Source organism: Trematomus bernacchii, unplaced genomic scaffold, assembly GCF_902827165.1.
Source record: "Trematomus bernacchii unplaced genomic scaffold, fTreBer1.1, whole genome shotgun sequence".
Taxonomy (NCBI): domain Eukaryota; kingdom Metazoa; phylum Chordata; class Actinopteri; order Perciformes; family Nototheniidae; genus Trematomus; species Trematomus bernacchii.
In genome coordinates this window covers 617,821-637,238 of record NW_022987547.1, presented here as the reverse complement: position 1 = coordinate 637,238, position 19,418 = coordinate 617,821, and the positions used below count along the sequence as shown (strand labels likewise).

At 41.3% G+C, this 19,418-nt stretch overlaps 1 protein-coding gene across 1 annotated transcript in view; it reads left to right on the top strand.

Annotated features, from left to right (window-relative positions):
- Window positions 1–2,753: 2,753 nt before the first annotated feature.
- Window positions 2,754–19,418, top strand: part of ank1b (ankyrin 1, erythrocytic b) — a 74,880-nt gene continuing 58,215 nt past the window's right edge. The window contains exon 1 of the mRNA XM_034123401.1: window positions 2,754–3,273. Within this exon, the coding sequence (XP_033979292.1) occupies window positions 3,148–3,273 (126 nt within the window). The 5' untranslated portion in view covers window positions 2,754–3,147. The remainder of the gene's footprint in view (window positions 3,274–19,418) is intronic.

The following is a 19,418-nucleotide window of genomic DNA, read 5'->3' as shown; positions in this document are numbered from 1 at the left end:
CACGCTAATTGCTAACTACCAAGCGTTTTGAGCTCCATTATTGTATGGCGCAAGAACATATAGCCCAAGTCAACCTCCAATAATATGCTTTTCCTATATGTGGAGTTTTTAAAATACATTCATAGTAATGATAAAACATGATAGCCAAAGATAGTTGAAATGCCTCAGGCAAACATTAATCAGTCCGACGATATTAGTTTGTAGCTAGCTACCAGGTAACCTTATCCTAGCTTGTGGGCAGTGTGAAAAATACGGGGGGGTCCGGGGGAGCTCGACCCCCCCGGTTAACACCTGAGCCCCCCTGAAAGCCTCAACAGCTCAATTTGAGGGGGGTCTCAAATTATAATATTTATTTGTCACTTGCAATGGTCACTAAAATGTTTTTAAGCTTACTATGTCCAGTAGCCTATTCATAATTCAAAACATTTATTCACAAGTATCTTCTATTTTGGCTGGCAAAAGCATTTCCTCGCATAGAATCGAAAACAGACGGCTCTTTAACGGTCGCGTATTCATTCATTCATATGAACGTCAGAATATAGAATTATTTGACGGCACCCCTGACGCCAGACGGCGCCCCGGTTGAGAAACGCTGCTATAGACTACTGATTGTCTTGGCTTGCATCCATGACATATTGTATAGGCCTACTGCATATTGAGAAATCTATCTTCGACCGGTATATTGTGCAATAAACTGGAGATGGGGACCCCCCCGATTATTGACGGGTATTTCGCACACTGCTTGTGGGTATAAAGGAATACAAATAAATGTTTGAGGGGTTCAGGTTAGGTTGTGTAATTGAGATATTCTATATTATAATAATTCAGCATCTAGAAAACAACAGAGACTCATGACCTCTGTTCTCTAAAAAGGTGAGACAATGATAATGGCAGCACATAGACATCCATACTGGACTGATCCTTTTATTATCGTTTATTCATTTAAGTTACTAAGTGACAGGTAATACAACAAATGTCCCTTCCAAAGACTAGTTGACACATTAAACAATAAACCTGGCCAAGGGTGACATCAATCTGGTCTATGTGGTCTGTATGATGTGCCCATAACCTTGAATATACGCATGCATCTCCTTGAGGGTCATTTTTATGTGGGATTTGAAACAATCCCTCTGGTTACATTGTTTGTTCTTCCACCAGACCTTTCAGCTCAAGCAAACCTAGAGTGCTGAGGAGGCTATGGCATTTATTTTGTTGAACTTACCTCCAGCTTAAAATATCCATTAGCATCATGCACAAGAAAATACAAACCTGCCACTCAAATGACTGCACAGTGAAGCGTTAAACCACAAACAAACAAATAATTGTACAGAGGCACAGAAACACTCTAAGTAAGGGTTACATTGTTGGCAACATGTCCTCAGTGAACACTCAGATTGTTAGAAGTATATCCAAGTATGAATGTTTATATATTCCCACAGTATTGATCTACATGTCATGCCTTTTGGCTAGAAATGATGGAATGGCTCTGGGGTTGATCTGTGCATGGATGGTATCTATGAATTTAGAATGTATGCATTCCTTTTCTGTTCACATGCTGGCTTTGTTAAAGGTGTTGCTGCATGTTACATTGCATTATCATTCGGCAGAAAGATGCTGTTGGAGTGGCGAGAAGGAGATAGAGTTTGATGTCAGTGCATCTTCTCTCTGATATTGTCTACAGAGAGCAAATACATCGTAATACTGTAATCAAATGATTTCTGTTGAAATGACAAAAGAGATGAGTCATGCACTATTTTCATACTGATTGTCTGTTGTGTGTAATTAGTTTGTCAAGTTGCAACCTAACAAATTATCATTTAAAGTCAGTACATTGAAACTGAAATGATCAGGATAACAAGTGAAAGTCTCAAGAGGAGTGAAACTTATATTTTGTTTCGCAGTGGTCTTTTTTTGTTTGTCAGCAAGTCATTTGAAAGATTAATTAAAATAATGTTAAGTTATTGATTTTGCTGAAATAAATAAGAATATTGAGATTACAGAAATGTCTTACGGACATCAAAACATAAACCAGTCGTAGTTTTCTGCCTTTAAAACATATTGTCTGTTCATGGTGTTGTTTACTCATCTGCTACTGAATTGCGACATCAAAGAGCCATGCATGACCTCCCCTTGTGATGGGAAGAGGGAAAGTGGAGGGGGGGAGAGGACATGCAGTTTTTATGAAGCATTCATGTTGTTGATGTCTTTCCCTCTGTCTGCTTCTGACACTACCTGAGGAAACTTGGTGTAGATGCTAATGTATGTTACCTTGTTTCCTTGCCACCTTACCTTAACCTTTAATAGTCAAAAAGTGACTAATCTGTGCAAACAATAATGCTACAGAAAGCCAAGCACTCAGATACTGTATATTCAATTAAAAATCAAATTCTGTCCTACACGCTTTCATCTCTCTTAATGCTCTTCTTATTCTCCATCTGTTTCAAGGTGGGAGGTGCCATGGAGAAGGCACGGTAAGGGAGAGCAAAGACGTGCGAAAATATACAATTTGAAGGCATTGCTCAGCTTTGGCTCCTTCATCCTTTGTACCCCACTTATGCAAGAGGCAGCAACAGCTATTGTGAAAGAGAAGCGTTGAGCCGAGAAGAAAACTGGAGAAAGAGCAGCAGGAAGAGGAGGACATTTGACAGATACAAAGAGGGAGCTCTGCAGCAGGATCCCCACCGCGGTCTGCGTGACTGGTCTGTGCAAGCAGGGGGAGAGAGGGAGGAGAGAAGGTAGGAGAGAAGGTAGGATAGAAGGAAGGGGGAGGGGAGGCGATTCAGCGCAGTGCAAGCTGTATGGATGAGTAGCAGCCGCGGCACAGGCAGCAGCATCAGCACCACTAGCTGTAGCATCTTTCTTTGTGGCTGCTGGAGGCTGTCTTGTGGCTGCCGTAGCGTCATCCACACACACACCGCTACCGGGACGCAGACGCCTTCACTGCCTGCCTTATTCGCACACATGTCGTGGTGGCCACCCGAGAGGAGGTAGTGAGTGACAGGGCTCTGGGGACAGTGGGACACAGGAAGAGGAAACCGGCACGACTGGAGGTGGTGCAAACGAGAGGAGGGCTGGAGCGACGCCGACTAGAGCAGCAGTAGCAGCAGCAGCAGCAGCAGAGGCAGCAGCAGCAGTAGCAGCGGCACCATGGCGCAAGCCGCCAAGCAGCTCCGTAAGACCAAGGACCTCGCAGAGGCCGCCGCCCAGGAGCAGCGGGAGAAGGAGGAGGAAAAGATCAAAAAGAGGAACCGCTCCAGGGACCGCAGGCGCAAGGTATGACTGGCTGTATCTGACACAGGGGAGATGACGGCGTCCCTTACATCCATCTATCCCCCTCTACCTGCCTTTCTCTTATCTCTCCAGGGCTCTCTCTGCATCATTTGTGCATCATTAATGAGGATGCAATTACACATGTATAATTACACAGTTGGTCCTGCGGCCTCATCTGGTGTGTGTGTGTGTGTCTATGTGTGTGTAGGCTAACCAGTCAAGCACATATGCTCTGGTACAGGTTGTGCTTGTCGGTCAGATATGAAGCTACAGGGGAAGGAAAAGGAGGCTGATGATGATTGTGTGCCGTTAGAGATGGGACCAATATTGGCTGTAGGTTAGATAACAGGTGATGTCAGTTTCCCTTCAGATGCTTTTTGGGGGGAATCTCAGCCTTACATGGGTGCAGCTCATTCATATTAATGCAATGCAAGTTCAGGATGCTGCGCTTACATGCGTTTGAATGCATATAATCCTGTCACGATTGACATGCTCTGCACGCTCTACACACAAAGCTGTATTAGATTTGGTGTCTTTCCCCGTTTTACAGATTTCTTTCATTGGGGAAAATGTAAAATGGAGGGGGAAGATGGAGGTACACCCCTCATAATAGATGCAACACCTTTTTATTTATTTTGGGGGGCGTGTTTGTGCTACATGTTGTGTTTAATTCTATGATGTTTTGCGAGCTATACATATTTGTTGGGAAGAGGATTAATATTTAAATGTGTTGTCACAAACCAGGCACGCAGAGTACATCCTGTAGGCAAGAGGTCTCTCATTCAGCCTTCTGTCTCACTTCTCTCCCCTGCACTCTCACGCTCTGGTGCTGCCTTTAGGTGTGGATTTTATTGGGGTTGTGCTGCCCCGAATTCATGCTTGGCGGCACTATGATGATACATAGTCTATCACGAAAGGCACTTGTTGACTGGGTTAAAAAATAACTTTTATGAATTGTATCCCTGAGTGGAGTTTACAGCAGTATGCCATTTACAGGCTGTGTTCAATGAAATGTCAGCTCTCAATTACATTCTGTTCCTCCTGCAGTATTTCTGTGTGCACATATCGACGTGGAGTTGGTGGCAACAGATAATAGACAGGTCTTTTTATATTCACTCTGTGATGCGTGAGGTGTGTGTATGTGTGTGTTTAAAGCATTAAGAATGAGAAACAAGAGACAATGACCAGACAGGCTCTGCATTGTGGTAATGGGCGGGGGCACACCACGATATGGTTAACCATGCAATATTTCAATTAAGGCAGTTAGGCAATACTTCTGTGAATGTTGTTCATTTTGAAATTCCCTTATAACAAGCTATTAAAAAGAAGGCTTGTGTACCAAAAACATACTATCAATTAATGAGCGATAGACATTACAAAAACCAAACTGTGGTTGGGCGGTATGAAAATGTATATTGTCTGAGGATATATATTTGTAAAGTGACAGAAATGAGCAGTTTCCTTTTTATTAAATGTTGTTTGTATTTATCTATTGTGCGCAATTAGAAAGGCTACCTAATGCCGGGTTCTAGCATCAATGTCACTAAGTAAGAGAGCAGCCGGAAACAGGCATTTTGATTCTGATTACTTTTATTCTGAAACCCATCCTCTTTCAAATCCACTGAGACCTGCTTTTAATACAATTATTGAATACACTAACAGGGTAGAAACATAATGTAACTTCAACTGATGGCATGATACAGCTTAGTGGATGTTTTAGCCTTTTTACTGGTCCAAATCAAAAGTTAAGTTGCTACATGTAAGTGCTCTTCAGTCGATACAGATACATTTTTGAAGGCCAGTTTTAGTGCTTACTTAATTTCACCGCACTTAGCTAGCCATCCACTTAAGGTTCGCTACCTTAGTTCTTTTCACTTTTAACAATCAATCAAGTATGTTTAAGATTTCATTAATGGCTATTTGGTTCAACTGGCTTCTTTGTAAAGAGCTGCTTTAGCTTTACTGATACAATGACTCAAAAACAAAGGCCATGATAGAGGCAAAAGACATGTGTTCCTACTTTGCTCCTAAAGTTATAATTAGATTTCCAATTATATATCAGAAAGAACTCTCTTGTATTAGTATCAGTGTTATACTCAATGAGAAATGGAAGAAAATCTTTGAGGAGCGATGTCGTATCGTTTAGTTGTCGACAGGATATCACAGCTTACGGCACATTTGATGCAATAAGGAAGAATTTGAAATAAAAAATAAACCCATTTCTGCTTCACTGCTTCTCTCTGGCCTTTCTCCATCACTTCCACCTCAATCATCAACCCTTCTTTGTTTTTTTGGTATCTCTCTCCACGTCTGTCTTTTATTTCTTTCAGCTGATTGTTGCTATGAACCCCGAGGTAGTCAGGAAGTGAGTCAAAGAGACAGAGAGGCTCAGGCAGGTCTTAATGTTCTGGGGATGTTAATTAGCTCCATTCGATGTAAATCAAACTCGGCAGCATGGCATCGCTCTTCCCTACTCCTTCCCTTGCACAAAGGTCATCTACTACAGTGCCAACAGAGATAACTATCATAACTCTGGATGGACTGGACAGTAATGCAGTTAGAGAATCTGCAAAGAAAGTGCAGGGGCCCTCTGAGACCTCTGCAGAGTCAATGGTTTGAAATAGATCATCAACCTTTGTGTAGTTCATCAATATTTTCTGTCTTTTCTCGCTCATATGTGGAAAATGAAGCAATCCAATCTGAGTATGGTTAAGCCTGTGGTCAGACGTTATTGGAAATGACAAGATAACAGTACATATACTTGTGAGCAGATCCCTTTCTGACAAAACATAATTGATCACTGGTGTATGGTTTCCAGTCGCTAGTCTCAACAGTCCAATAACTGCTATTGATTTATGTTGTCATGAATTAATAATGTACAGATCAAGTTGTATTGGCCTTGAACTCGATCTGAGTCCTAAACATCTGGTGCTGATAATGTAGAATACAACTTATATTTACCAATGTTAAGATGAAATGTTAATGCCACATTTAAAAACAGCTGTACACTACTAACATACACCTTTTTTTTTTAATACTTTTTTATTCAAATACTATTGGTCCTTACACACAACCAATCATTTGATTAGCATTAATCTAGGTGGATTACTAATGAATGAAGCTTCTGAAATCAATGTGATGCTATCAGCTAGAGAGAAGTCTCACACTCTTGGAGTCGTCGCGACTTCAAAACCACATGTGGTTTCATTAAAGTGAAACAGAGTGATTCTTCTTTCCTCCTAAATGATCTTTGGCCGAACACAGACACCAGCTGGCAGAGAGCACTCAAACCAGACCACAAGCAAATGAAATGTTTCCCTATTATCAAGTTACTCACGGAATTAACAATAATCAGCGACACATGATTTGAACTGCAGTTGGCAACATTAGATGGTTAGTTCAGGCAAAAAACGAAACGATGCTACCTAAATCTTTGACATTTCTACTATGAATGCAACCTCATTAGTGTATCACATTTCCATAGGGAAATAGGGCAAATAATAGTATGGCTGAGATTAAACCGGACGGTGATAACACATAATAAGAATGTAATAATGGGAATGAAAGAAGAACAAACTTCTTTGGTCATCTTCAAGGTTTCTTTTGGGGGTTTTAACAATGAGATGGAGTAATCAAGGACATTACACCTTTTATTGTAGTACCTCAGCGTCCTTGGGCCAGCACATGATCCTGTTTCCTCCAGCACTGCACTTATTACAATGGATTCAAAGATTGGCTAATGCATTGTGTGTGCTTCACATGTGCACATACTGTGAGTGTGAGTGAAATAGCAGAGCTTCAGGGTATCTCATCCACTTTTATGTAACCTTATGGATACCCCACACTAGTTAGCCAAAACCCTGTTCTATCTCTCTTCCTTTGTCTTTGCCTCGCTACCCACTTTTGTCCTTGCCCATAACAACTCATGGAACAATAGCAACAGAAATACTTTTGAGTAATGCCTATCTTTGGAAATTGTGGTTCATCCGCATTTGGTTAAAATCGTTATATCCTTTAGGTATTTTAGTTTTTGCAGTCGAACTCAATGATTCAAAAACAGTCCAGTTATACACTGAAACACACAACTTTGACATGCAGTACTCCAATGACCACTCAAAACGTTTTGATTTAAATTGATTTTCTTCAGGTCAGATCATTTAAAAATGCAACAAGCCATGAGGAATGTATTTTCTATGTAACAGCTTTTTTGGCTTTACAGAGCAGAAGTGATTAAAGACGTGTTTCGCGTTCTACTCAGCTTCTGTGTTTGAGACCTTTTCTCTTGAAAGTAAGTATCTTACCATTTCAAACGGTTAGCAAGTCTTCCATGTTTAAATACAGTATTGTACGCTGTCCCAGATTCTCCGAAAGACGGGTTTATGAAAATAATACTTTGATTCACTCTGTATTTGAGGGGGAAGAGGGAGGTAGTGGAGTTTGTGTATTTGTTCCCATGAGAGTGGGGCTCTTAAGGACCCAGAATCCAAAGGACTTATGTATCTGATATGTCATTCTGTTTGCATTGGGTGAGCCTCTGTATTTGTGCAGATAGTTGTGCATTGGACTGTATGAATATACCGGTATTCATTCTTTTTTTATATTGTGCTCACTTTTCGGTATTCTTGTTATAAACTGTATTCATACATTGTGTACCACTAGGAGGGAGAAAGTTCACAGAAACATACTTAGACATTAGGCTTACATATTAGCCTATGTTAAAGTGTTGTAATGATCCATTGATCTGGATCAATGGATCCACTCAGTGATGAAAAATCTAATATCATTAATGCAATATGAAAACAAACAATACATATCACTGTTATCAAGGGTGATAGCGCCAGTAGCATTCAGTGCTAGCAGCATCCAGCCTAACTTAAAGGGGACCTATCATGCAAAATGCACTTTTGTACGTCTTTTATACATGAATATGTGTCCCCGGTGTTCCAGGGAACTCACCAAGTGTCAGAAAACACAACCCTCTCTATTTTCCTCCATACCCAAATCTCTAAAAAAGGGGCTGCAACAGATCTGATACAGACTGATCCAGATTTGAACACTTCTATGTCGTCACAGAAGTGGCGCTACGGCTATTGGGCCAACTCTCCACCTATCAGGGGAATGTGGGGTTGGGCCACGGCCGGCCATTGCCGCTCAAAAGCGCTGGAGACGCTGTAGTACATATGCCAGGCCTGTAAGTGGTGCTGTAGTCTGCCACAAAAGCAGCGAAGAAGACTTAGTTACCATGGTTACCCTTCTGTTTATTCTCCGCTGTGGCTTTTTTTCTCCCTCCCCGAGGCAAGCGTTTGCTCCCGCTGCTTTAATTCAATGCAATCCCTCCCCGTCGAGGCAAGCACTGTAATTCTCTCCGGTTAGTCCACCAGCAGATGACAAACACCCACCTCTCCGCCTCTTCCAAGGAACGAGGGGACCGTGCGGCAGAGCTTCAGTTTCAGTTTGTTTCGCCGGTCAAGATGTCCGTTAAAGTTTAAATCTTCCAGACAAAATTAGAAAAGTGCCGGTCAAAGGTCTTCTTTGTTATTTATTGAGCTTTAAAACAAATGAATAACGACTCTATATAATAAAACACGGAGGACGGAGATCTCTTTTTCTCCCCCTCTTCTGACAGCCCAGCAGCTGATCAGAGCACGTCTCCCCTCTCCTGCAGGGGGGCGTGGTCAGCAGAATCAGACCCGTAGACAGCAAACAGCACATAGAGCGAAATGAGGCATGGCTAAAATGCATGCTCTGTTTGGTATTTTGAAAACAGAAACGTATAAATATACCTTATATAGGTATGGCCCTACAATATATCATTTAAATATAGCATGATAGGTCCACTTTAAGGTGGGAAAGCTCTTACATGGAAACAATACTTGAAACCGTTTTTAGAGAGGCATGTTTTTTGGTGGACTACAGCACAAGGTAGTGTAAAAGTGTCCTCGTGCATTTGTATCCACTTTGAGGAACGGGAGGGCAGGATGTACCAAGGTTGAGCCGAGTGAAACAGCACTCAGCCCAGCCCGAAGCCGCCACAGGCTATATTTACCTGCCAGCCTTGGATTACACTGCATCTGAGACTAGAGCAACCCATCTATCGACACATCACTACTGTGGGCTCAGCACCTCTCTGATACTGTATCTGATGTTTCCCCGGATACGTACCTGCTCGAACAACATGGGAAGATTCCAGAATAGAAGCACCATGGTCGATACTTATCAGACCTCTCTTGAGGGCTTATCTAGGACTCGACTCAGTCACATATTTTATCTGGAGATCAAAGTGATTTTGGATAAGCATTCCTTGGCGGATACTTTTGCTCAACATCAAAAAAGTGATTTTGTTCAGAACTTGAAAACTTAACGTATAGCCAACATCAGCCCTCAGACATTTGTCTTCAAATGACGAACAGGGTATTCATCCAATTAGGACAATTCCATTTCCATTGTACACTTTCATACTGGGTAATGTTACAAAGGCGTTTGTTATGCCCGCTTTGACCATGTTGAACAATTTTTCAAACTTAAACTGAACATGAAATGAACACAAAGAAGTAATCCTGAAAATCATATCTCAAGTCACAAGCCTTAGACTTCGAAGTTGAGGTCCCAAGTTGTGTATTCTCCGTGAATAGAACTCCAAGTCACAATGACTTGAGTCCCATTCCTACCTTGGAATCATGTTTAAAGTGTGGGACTTGCCTGATTTTGATCTCAACCCTTGGCTAAATCATATTGTTGTGTTAGGTTGGTGTCATTACACATTTTCCACTTTTGCATTGAATCTACATACATTGCTTTGCAACACCAGCTACAGTTGACATGGTCAGAGTCATTCTGCCGATGGCCGACTAGATGAATGTGCAGTTGTGAGACCCTTAGTGTCACAGCTCATCTGCCAGCCTCTAGCTGTTGGTCAGATCATCCATCACTATTGTTAGCAAGGCCGCCCAGTGTAAAGCCCTGGCACACAGAGGTACGGGTAAAAGCTGTAAATCTTTTGGCAAAGTTTATTGAGACCCTGGGGTCAGTCAGCAGGCGATCTGAAGTGACTGATGTAACCATGGTGATTAAGGTGTGACACTGCTAGTGGCAGGATGATGAAGGGATGAGGAGACGAGGGCATGCCCTGGTTTGCGATGACAAATCCAACTTGCTGCACAGATCACCTGCTAAAAAGGAATGTTGGAGTGCTTTGGCTTACTCTCAACTGGACAGCAGTTGGTCGCAGATCAATGTGGATGTTGAGTTTCATTTCCAATCTCAGTGCCTCTGATGAGACTACATCGAGAAGAAAAAATGAATCAGACAGCAATTGTATTCTGCTAAGAACAAAAAACGGTAGCATTTCGGACATTGGAAATGTTGTAATCAACTTGTCTTATCTTAGCACATATAGCTAACGGCGTACATTTTTCCAGCTGAAACTCATGCTTGTGAACACTTGGCAGTTTGCATCAGACCATGACCCCTATACTAATGTGGTTTGGCACAAATACATAGAGAGTTACAGCCCAATAATTGACCTATATAGAGTATATAGCACTAGCACTAATGATGCAGTCGACACATCACTGGTCATTAAAGAAATCGGTATATGAGCGCTGTTAATTCCCAATAATCATTAGAGGAAGAGTGAAAGTGATACGGACTGGCACACTGATATGCCCACAAAGAGCACACACACATTCACACACACACACACATTGAGTTTGCGGGGCATTATGTAATGGAATCAGTGCTCCTCAAGGTCTGCGTGGATCATGTGCCCGCAGGAACAAACTAATGCATTGAAGCAGCCGCTCTCAGGCACACCCTGACTCCATCACACTGCTCTGCTGCCCTAAACATTTTGCACTAGGTTGGCTCACTAATGGATATATTACATTATAAAAACAATGTCTAATGTAATGGACACAACCATTCAAAAACATAGCAATCTAATATAGTTGTCCTGCAATAAATAATACCTCCTTGAGGCTTATATTGTTTTGCTTGAGTTGAGACCGTGTCAGATTAGTGTGGATTTTGTCAACTTTCTTCAAATCTAATCATGCATATTATGATACCCCAAGCTTTAGCCTTATTTTAACCCATGGTTATGGCTTATCCCTTTTGACAAAATGTTTTTCCTTGAAGGCTTCTTATTACAACCACGTTTATTTGTTGGAGGCTTAATATGACTTTGTGTAAGCCTTCCTATAAAGGCTATCAGTACAAAGCAACGGTGCAAGTCAGAGAGCTGTCGGGGGGGGGGGGGGGGGGGGGGGGGGTGCTAAAAGGTCATCCATTGTCTTTAGGAGAGATCATTACATTCCCGTTCATGTGACATCACCCGTGTAGCAGTTGAAGGTCCCATTTCTACTGATCATAATTCCATTTATGAGGTATACTAGAATAGATTTACATTGTACAATGTTCCAAAGTCACATTGGGTTTCTCATAAAGCATCTCTGTATAGTATGTGTATTCTCTCTCTCTAGGTCATCCTCAGACGAGCCCTCCATCGTCGCTTCCAGTCATCCCGGTTCTCCATACATCTGGCCAGTTCATTGGTACTTTGTGCTCCTGCGTCATTCTTGAGTACGTCCACGTATGTTAGTGTGGGACGTCCTCGTGACCGATGCCCGTATTCACTCTCTGTCCTAAACGGCGAACTGTGAGTGGAGATCCACGGAGCCGAGACTGAGAAAAGATAAGGTGTGTGCCGGCGAAACTCCACAGAGTAGCGCGGCTGAGAAAAGATAAGGCTGAGTGAGTGTGTGTGTGTGAGGAGCTCCACGGATTGGTCCATTTGGACCTGGGTATGGGCACGTCACTATACTCAGGAAGAAAACAATGGAAAAAGAAAAATCTCGTTCTGGGGCAGCATAGACAGGTCTTTTCTGTGTTAGAGTTTTACTCGCTACAGGGTGTACTTTGAGGGTTTGTGACTTTGCAGACCGTTTCCATGCAGAAAAAGCTACATAACACACAAGGGGATGGGTAATAACCGGAAAAGCATGACATGGGACCTTTAATATGACGTTGGGGAATTGAAAAGTGATATACAATTGAAAAATGTGAATTGCTGCACTGGAACTATAAGTGTTCTTTGACGAAGCACTGTCACCTTTATTTCACCCTTTGAGCCATGCGTGTGTGTCGGTAATTTATTGGTTTTGACTACGTGTGGTTATATATGTGTGTGTTAATCTGCACGATGAAGAAGGTGTCATGTGTCACTGGGATTGCTGTGTGGTGTCAGATGTAATGGCTTCTCCCTCTTTAGACCCATCACTCAGCAACCAATCTATGCTGATGGACACACACACACACACACACACACACACACACACACACATCCACATCCACATCCTGTTGAAATCAAAGTGATGGGTTAAAGTGGAATACTTTCTTATAACAGTAATGGTTTTCAAGTTGTGAAATATAGTATATAGTTCATACAGTCATATCTTCTAGTCCAGTTTGAGTTAGTCATCTGTGTGTACATCACCTTAGCAAATCATTCATATAAAGCATACTTACTAATGTTTCTTTGAAGAACCTGGAACCATTGTTTGATTTCAGGAAAGTGGGACAGTGCTGGGAAATCTGGTAGAAATACATCATGTCTAAAAGCTGCAGTGTTTTTCACGTCAAACCACAAACATGATCCAGAATTACATTTTTCTTTAGTCTCACTTAGAAAAATAGGACACTAAAAGGAGAGATATGTGCCTTTGGTCCATCCACAGAGAGGACTTACAGTGTTAACAAAGGGCAATACTGTATGTCTGTGGGAATCACCTCATCACAGCTTCGTTATGATACTAATGAGGTCAATCGTCAAAGTAATCAGCTGATATGTTCAAAGTTGAGGTAATGAATGTAGAAGCTGCATTGAAACATAAAGCACAAGGCAATCCCAGTTGTAGTGTTGGCCACTTGGCCACCGTTGAAATGAAATCGATCCCCTATTGCACAATATATCAACGCCGATCAACAATCTCCAATCACACGGTGGCATCGTTTGCCTGACTGACCATCATATTTGGGCTCAATGTAGATACAAAAAAATCTCTTCTATTTTTGATGTTTTGATTAGATTAACGAATACCTAAGGATTTGTATTTACCGCCAGTCAAATCACAGCAGATATTTCCCCCCCAAAAAGGGGCGCGGCCATGACGTAGAGAGAAAGTGCCCAAATGGGTTGCTCACATGAGGGACATAAAAAAAACATCTGAAATGAATAATTAAAAAAAAACTAACATCAGAGAGCTCTAAGTGTCCCTGCCAAAACCAACTGCCGTTCATTCACAGATATCATTTGACACCTCCTGATCCGAGTGAGCTTACATCAGCACTCATTGATGGCAGCCAGACGGGGAACACAGCAAGGGGAGACAGCGAGAAGCAAACCCAAACTGAGTGTTTCTCCTCGTCATCCCTCTGCTAATCCTTCTCTCTCTCACTGTTATTCTATCACTTTCCTCCCCCGTGGGTTTGATCTGTTGTTGTGTGTTTCTGGTTGTGAATGTATCATCATGCCCATGACATGTATGTAGAAAAAAAAGAAGAAGACTCATCAGTGCTGAACTATCCTCCTCTGCTGTACAGATGCATTGAGTTGGAAAATGCACACTGCACTTGTATAAATACTTCATCGCTAATTCAATTTTAAACTCTAAATAGAAAGAAGGAAAAAGGAAGCGACTGTTTGTTCCTCCGCCATGCCCTGAACCCTTTTCTCCGTCAGCTATCTTTCCGTGCCTATCCCTGCTCTTCACAGTGCCTTTTCTTCTGCCTCCCGCCATCTTTCTCTCCTGTGATTTACCTTCTCCTCCAGCTCGCTCTTCTATCTTTTTGTCTCCCTCCTTTATCTTGTCTCTTTAAATGCCTTGTTGTGTTCATGCCTCGTGTTTACCACACCTATTCCTCCTGATTTTTAATGGTAGAAGCAGAGAAAGAGCACTGTTATTTATTTTATTTGAACAAAAAATGCTTCTTGTTTCGTTGTTTTTGACATTTATATGTTTATGTGTTGAAGTAAATAATCACATTTTCAAAACTATATACAATAATTTAGAATATGTAAGGTCAGGTCTAAGTTGACAGGAGAAAAGTGATGAAGAAAACATGGCAGAACTTGTACCTTTTGACATTTCCTTCAACCCAACCCTGTCTAATAGACCTTTCTTACATTTGACTAATATTAGTATATTTTCAAAGTACTTGTTTAAGCTTATTTTGTAACTACATGGACCCAGGATGCGAACCCAAGTGTGTACTTTGTATGCAGTGGTTGGTGTAAAGTCACCCTAACCATCTCTGCATTGCTAGCATGGAAAACAAAAATGTAGCACACAAATTAGTAGACATTATTTTCATATTAATGTAATGAATCATACTGAATGTTCGTAAGGCCCCCACAGTATGCCATGAGTGGAAGCTGTAACAATGAAGTGTGTGTGAAAATCGTGTTTAGAGCCATTGACGGAGTCTGTCCTGTCAGCTTCTAGTTTGCTCAGCTCGCACAGTCAGTACTGAGCAATCTGCTGATGAACAAGAATAGAAGCTGGATATAATAGAAGGGGAGCAAACCCTGTGCAAAATTGTTTCACCATCCCCAAGTTCAATAATGACTATTCAAGGTCAAAATATGATTTATTTCTTTAAAATTATACAGGAAAACAAGCCAAGCTAAGAACAACTACATATATGCATACAAGTAGTTACATGAGAAGAGAACTAAAACCAGCCCTGTAAGGCTCCTCTCAAAAGCCTGTCAATTGTCTGCTTATATCCAGGATTAAAAAATGACTTAAAGGCATGTCAGTGACACGTACTAATGTGTCAGCCTGGACGATGTGAAATCAAAAACCAGGAAATAATTATACATTTGACCATTATTCTAGCTTTTAAATGTCTGAAATGAATTTCACGCATCATAGAGAAGAAGTCAATCGGTTTGTCACATTTCAAAAGTAGGAAAATATGTAGGAAGTCTAAAATGTCGGGATTGTTGATTTTTAATAAGGTTAAAAAAAAGTGCATGGCCACCATAAAACAGTCAGTTTCCTATTACCAGTGTGTGTCTGTGTGTGGCAGAGTGCCGTTATTGACTGGTAATAATGTGTTGCACATGCACCACACCAAACCAAATGTTAATTTACTGCCTGCTGCGCATATTCAGCCTCATTAACTTGGAGATTTTCTCAGCGGAAAACCCTTTTCCCGGTCTACTCATTCCACCTTCTTGCTCCCATCCATCCCATCATCCCCTCTTAAAGCTCTTCTCTAATGCAATGATTATATTGACCGTGGACAATTGATCCAACATTGATAGCTGTTGAAAATCTGAAAATGTGCGATAGTAGGCAGGGGATGAGTTTAACACATAACAGCACAGGAGAAACAAATCATAGTGAGTTTCTCTTCTGCGTAATTTCCTTTTCCCTTGCTTTTCAGCGTTATAATATCAGCATTTAGTTGTTGAAATGGGTTTTGTGTATAATGGCATATCCAAAAAACAAATCAGTCAGCACAAATCCTCCATAGGGCAACTCTCCATTAGCAGTTTGCACACAGAGAGAGTTAGAGGCTGAGTATTATAAATAAATGTTAATACTGTTTTGCCAGAACAGCCTGTGAGTCATACAATGTTTTCATGCATTTAGATGATATCCCGTTAGCAGTAACACGGGAACAGATGGAAAGATAATTCTGCTCTAGAGGCACTCAGTGGAAATAATCATCATGATTTCAACCCGTTCAGTTGCTCTGTTTTCTAAAATAAATGCCGAAAGGACTTATGCACATTTTAGTGCCTCTACTGTGACATGTTCACATGCTTTAATGTTCAAAAAGCTCTTTATTTGTCTCATACTGCCTGTTCTGCAGCACCTCTTTTCACCCTCTGTCTGAAACCAGAGCCCTGTCTGTTCTGATTTGATAGCTGGCACTGACACTTAGGCCCCGTCCACACAGAGACGAAAACGAACCTCAGTCGTTTTAAAAAAAGTCTTCCGTTCACATGGAATCGGCTCAAGAAACGTGTCCGTCCACACGAAAACGCTGTAGTACATATGCCGGGCCTGTAAGTGGCGCTGTACTTCCGCCACAAAATACACCAAAAGCAGCGAATATTATTATTGTTATTATTATATTATATTATTATTGTTGCTGATGGTTGTGGTAGAGGAGCTGTAGACTTTGCACTAAAATCTGTAGCATGGTCTGTAGCGTCTGGAGCACAAACGCAACCCTGTGATCCGCCATTGTTGTTGTTGTTGGCGAAACGCATCAGCAATGACGCGGGGGTGAGCAGAGAGAGGTGGGAGAGGCGGGCTATAGCGTCATAGTTTTCAGGAAATTATCGTATATCGTCTAAACGATAGAGAACGTTAGCGGATTCAACTGATATCGTCTCCGTGTGGACGGGGCCTTCGAGATGTCCCGCCCTTTAGCCTATCACCTACAATGTGTTAGATTGTAGCCAATAGAAGTGCGAGTGTTACATGCAGGGTTGGGTTGTAACGGAATACATGTAACGGCGTTACGTAATCAGAATACAAAAATCAAGTAACTGTATTCAGCTCGCGTTACATTTGAAAAACGAGTAATCTGATTACAGTTACTTTCGTAAACCTGAAGTGAATACATTTTGGATTACTTATTGGAATTATTGGTGGAAAGATTTCCTCACAATATTTAATATTCATTACTAAAGGTACAGCCGAATCACCACAGCGCACAAAACCTATTACCGCCGCAGATGGACCAAAAAAGGGAGCGTTTGAAAAAAATGTGCGGGTCCGCTCAGTGAAACAATAACAACGAAACATGGAGAAACAAAAGTCTGCGTTTAAATCGTGTGTGTGTGTGTGTGTAGAGGTGTGTGTGGTTAAAACACATCAGCCTGCGGTCGCTCTTTAGCCTTTCTAATGATTCTGAAGGTAAACACAGTGAAGGCGGTGCGTGAAAGGCGGTGCGCGCTCTTCTCAGAGGCTGAGTTAACCCTCCCGCTGCCTCCTGGTGCTGCAGAGATTTCACTGGCAGGACAGAAGGCGACACGCCCGTTCTAAGCCGTGTCCCTCACTCCTCACATCCCAAGCTGCATCCCCAAAAAGTGTATTATGTTGTTACATCGTTTCAGATGTTATGTTTCAGTTGTGCTCTTGATAAGCCATTAAAACAGTAAAAACACGTTCAGTTTCCTTTTGCTTTTTGTGTCTCCTGTACACCAAAACATACCCATCTGTGATGGAAAAAGAAAGTAATCTAAAAGTAATCTGATTACGTTACTTTTTTAAGACACGTAACTGTATTCGGATGACTTTCAGAGCCATGTATTCAGTAATCAGTAACTGATTACATTTACAAAGTAACCCTCCCAACCCTGGTTACATGGTGATGTAATTATGTTGAGGGACATCCAATCCAGGCGTTACAGGCAGAGGGGGAGTGTGTGGGAGAGATACTCCCTCTGGAGGGAACCTTGTGGATGTTATTTGATCACACTACAGGAAAGGGTAAACACAAAAAAGAATAATATGGCCGTAAAAAAGGATATTACAGAGTTTTGTGTCTTTCCTGCAACTTTGGCTTGACATCCAGTTATCTGTTTGGTTAGCTTCTACAAGCTCCTCTTTAATTTAAAGCAGATATGCAACAGTAGCATGATAATGCTTACTATATCACTGAGTATTTCACTTTGTGTGCCAGAAGGTCACACATGCAACGCCTGACTTGTTGGATTGATTGCATGTGTTGTCTTGAATTTTTATATCCTCTCTCCCCCAAACACACACAGTTGAATTTTCACACTGTCTCGCATCTGTGACTCATTCAAACCTATACAAGCTCAAATCTTTTTGGATGGTGGCCTGGTTGTAATGACGCAGAGAGGCTGACTCAGCCGTTTTAAGGCGGGATGACCAACTGGCAGGGTGACAGGGTGGGTTGCTGGCTCTGCACCAGCTGGTCCCGTGGGGAAAGCCAAGGTGAGAGGACATTCACTCTCAAATATGCACATAGCATACATGTTAATAACACGCCCTTAATCCTGTGTTAGCAAGTTGAGGCTCCTTCATCACAATTCAAGTCACCGAGCTCGCTGAAGCAGGCAGTAAGTCGGAAGTGATTGATTACTCTATAATCTGCATCCCCCTCAGGAACAAAAGATAAAACAACTCTGGAATCTAAATTGAGCAAGGTATCTTTACCTCGGTTCCCACATCAGTCTCTGGATATTTAAATCTGGCACTAAGTGCAAAACCTCTGCCTTCCACATTCTGGAATCTCTTTGTCCCATGACATATTTTAAATAAGAACAAACGGCATGCATTGGAATTACCTCTTAAGAAAGGTGGAAGCTTGTTCTCCATCTTAGCCGGCTAAAAGATCAAGAACAGTAGAAAGATATTGCTACTAGATTAGAAAGATAACTCGAAACACAGGTTTGAAAAGGGACAGACATATTTACAAGGACAGTTCAACTCCAGAATGTGTGTTTATCTTTTTTGAAATTCTACAAACGAACTGAGAAATATAAGCAATTCTAAGTCTTAGAGCGTGTTTTAGTAAAAGTATGCCCTTTTTAATTGAATTGTAAATATGAACTGCACTCTTAATTAAGATGTGCCAATACTACTGCACTGTCTGAGTTAAATATGTATTGATTATAATAATACAGGAGTGAATATGTATTTACAATTGTTATGATATTTTAGCAGATATTGGCCTAAAGCTAAGTAAACAGTTTATAACTTTTTAACACCTTCAGCTCTTTTGTTGTTACCATGTGGACATGGAGCATACTCATCAAGGATTTGTAAACAATCTTTTTCCTATTCAATCTTGTTGAAGTTCCAATTTTCATATCCCGTTAGTGAATTTGCAAGCATGGGTTAGCAAGATCAGCTATTGGGACATTTTATATCGCATGTAATTGACAAATAAATAAATAAATAATTTATAATATCATATTATTTGTGCTTATGATGTGGTAAAAGATGGGTTTCTTTCCACATTCCATGATAAATACTGCCTGTTAAGATAACCCCTGTAACGTTTCCACCTTGAATATTCCTACAATTTGCCATCCCTTTTTGTAGACAGTATACATTGGTATCACGTGTTAGTTTCACAGCACTGACAACAAGCAT